Below are 1,694 nucleotides of genomic sequence, written 5' to 3'. Positions count from 1 at the left end.
AAAAAATTACTAGATAAGAGAATGAGAATGACAAAAGGAACAAAATCTGAACTTCTCATGACAAAACTGTAGTTTTTTATTAGTAACTTTAAATGGAGATCAAAATAACAGAAGTCTGTGGTTTTTTGTTCCCATTAGGCATTATGTACGCTCTGTTATTAAGAAAGGGACTCCCCCAGGCTCTGGTTTGCCCTCTCTTTCTGAAACTGATGAAACTTCAACCTTTAGCCAGACAGACCTGAGTCAAAAAACAAGAGCTGTATCTCAGGTAACTATGTTACTCTTACTATTGGCCCACCTCTTAAAGATAGATTTTTTTCTTAAATTGTGAAATATATTATACACACACAAAAGAATATATAATATGAATCTGAGCAGTATAAAGAATACTATTAATATTAAAATAAATATCTTATGACCTAGGTTAGAAAATGGAATATTCACCTACTATAGAGGTCACCTGTGTGTTTCTTTTGGATCATATTTCCTATCTGCCATTCAGACTTTGGTATTAAACAGGTCTATAATCTTCTAATCTTGCCAATTATGTATGTATTTGCAAATGACATACAGCTTAGCTTGTTATATAATTTTAGTGGACTCCTATTGTAATAATTCTTCTGTGACTTCTTTCACTTAACTGTTCGTGATGTTACAGTTCATTCATGTCACTAGCCAGTGGTATTTCTGGTGTAACTATGCTACATTTTTTTTAAATCTACCACAGTGTGAGTGGCTATATCCGTCACTTTCTTTTTTCTCACTATTGTAAGCAATGGTGCCATGAATTTTCTTAAATGTCTCCTATATGAGTATAGTTTCTTTAGTTGCAGCGTTCATAGCTTTTTATGTGCTATGGCTCCCTTAATGATTTTGTAAAACTCTAACACGTGATGAAAAGAACTCAGCTCTTTCTGGGTGTTAACTGAGGATTGTTGACAGGCAGTAGCAGAAAGCAGCACAGCTGTCTGCGTTAGCATTGCGAGAACACACACTTTGCTATTCAGTGGTTGAATGACTACTAAGCATAGTTGTCATGGCTGACCACCTATAGGTCAAAGGAGTATCTGTAAGACAGGAAGATATAACCACATAAAATACAACAATGTGTCTAATACCTGCTGTCATTTCAAAGCAGTGCTCAGCATACATGATCTTTTAAGATATTTGCAACAACTATAATATAATGTAGAACATGGTGATTTTGTTTGTAGGAAGGATCACAGTTATTTCTAATAATACTGTGGCTACTCACCTACACTGATAAATTGATAATTGAGGAAAATATTGAATTTCAGGTAAAGATGTAATTTTTTTCAACCATCTATGTTAATGGATTCCTGAAATTTAACTATGAGCCCCAGTGGACACTAGATTAGGAAACCTTACTCTAGGATATAAACCTGGGAGTACAGTTTATGGATCATAAGGCATTCACTGTTTAACCTTACAATGAAATGCGAAACAATTTTACAATATGTGTGTGTCAATATCCACACAGCACTGAATGAGAGTTTTCTTTGTGTCACATCCAGCGTTTAGTATTGTACAATGTTTGCCAATGTCATGGGTGTAAAAGGTCATTTTATTTTTTAGTAGGAAACATATTGACATATTCAAAAATTAAAAATATAGCAGCCGGGCATGGTGGCTCAAGCCTGTAATACCAGCACTTTGGGAGGCTGAGGTGGGAG

At 34.8% G+C, this 1,694-nt stretch overlaps 1 protein-coding gene across 1 annotated transcript in view; it reads left to right on the top strand.

Moving 5' to 3' along the window:
* The window catches only part of ADGB (androglobin), a 203,795-nt gene that overhangs the window by 93,692 nt on the left and 108,409 nt on the right, over positions 1-1,694 (top strand). The window contains exons 11-12 of the mRNA XM_012655518.1: positions 139-268; positions 659-681. Of these exons, the coding sequence (XP_012510972.1) occupies positions 139-268; positions 659-681 (153 nt within the window). The remainder of the gene's footprint in view (positions 1-138; positions 269-658; positions 682-1,694) is intronic.

The sequence above is a fragment of the Propithecus coquereli genome, unplaced genomic scaffold, assembly GCF_000956105.1.
Source record: "Propithecus coquereli isolate 6110/MARCELLA unplaced genomic scaffold, Pcoq_1.0 Scaffold48, whole genome shotgun sequence".
Taxonomy (NCBI): Eukaryota; Metazoa; Chordata; class Mammalia; order Primates; family Indriidae; genus Propithecus; species Propithecus coquereli.
The sequence above is the reverse complement of the archived record's forward strand: the minus strand, read 5'-3'. Positions and strand labels throughout refer to the sequence as shown.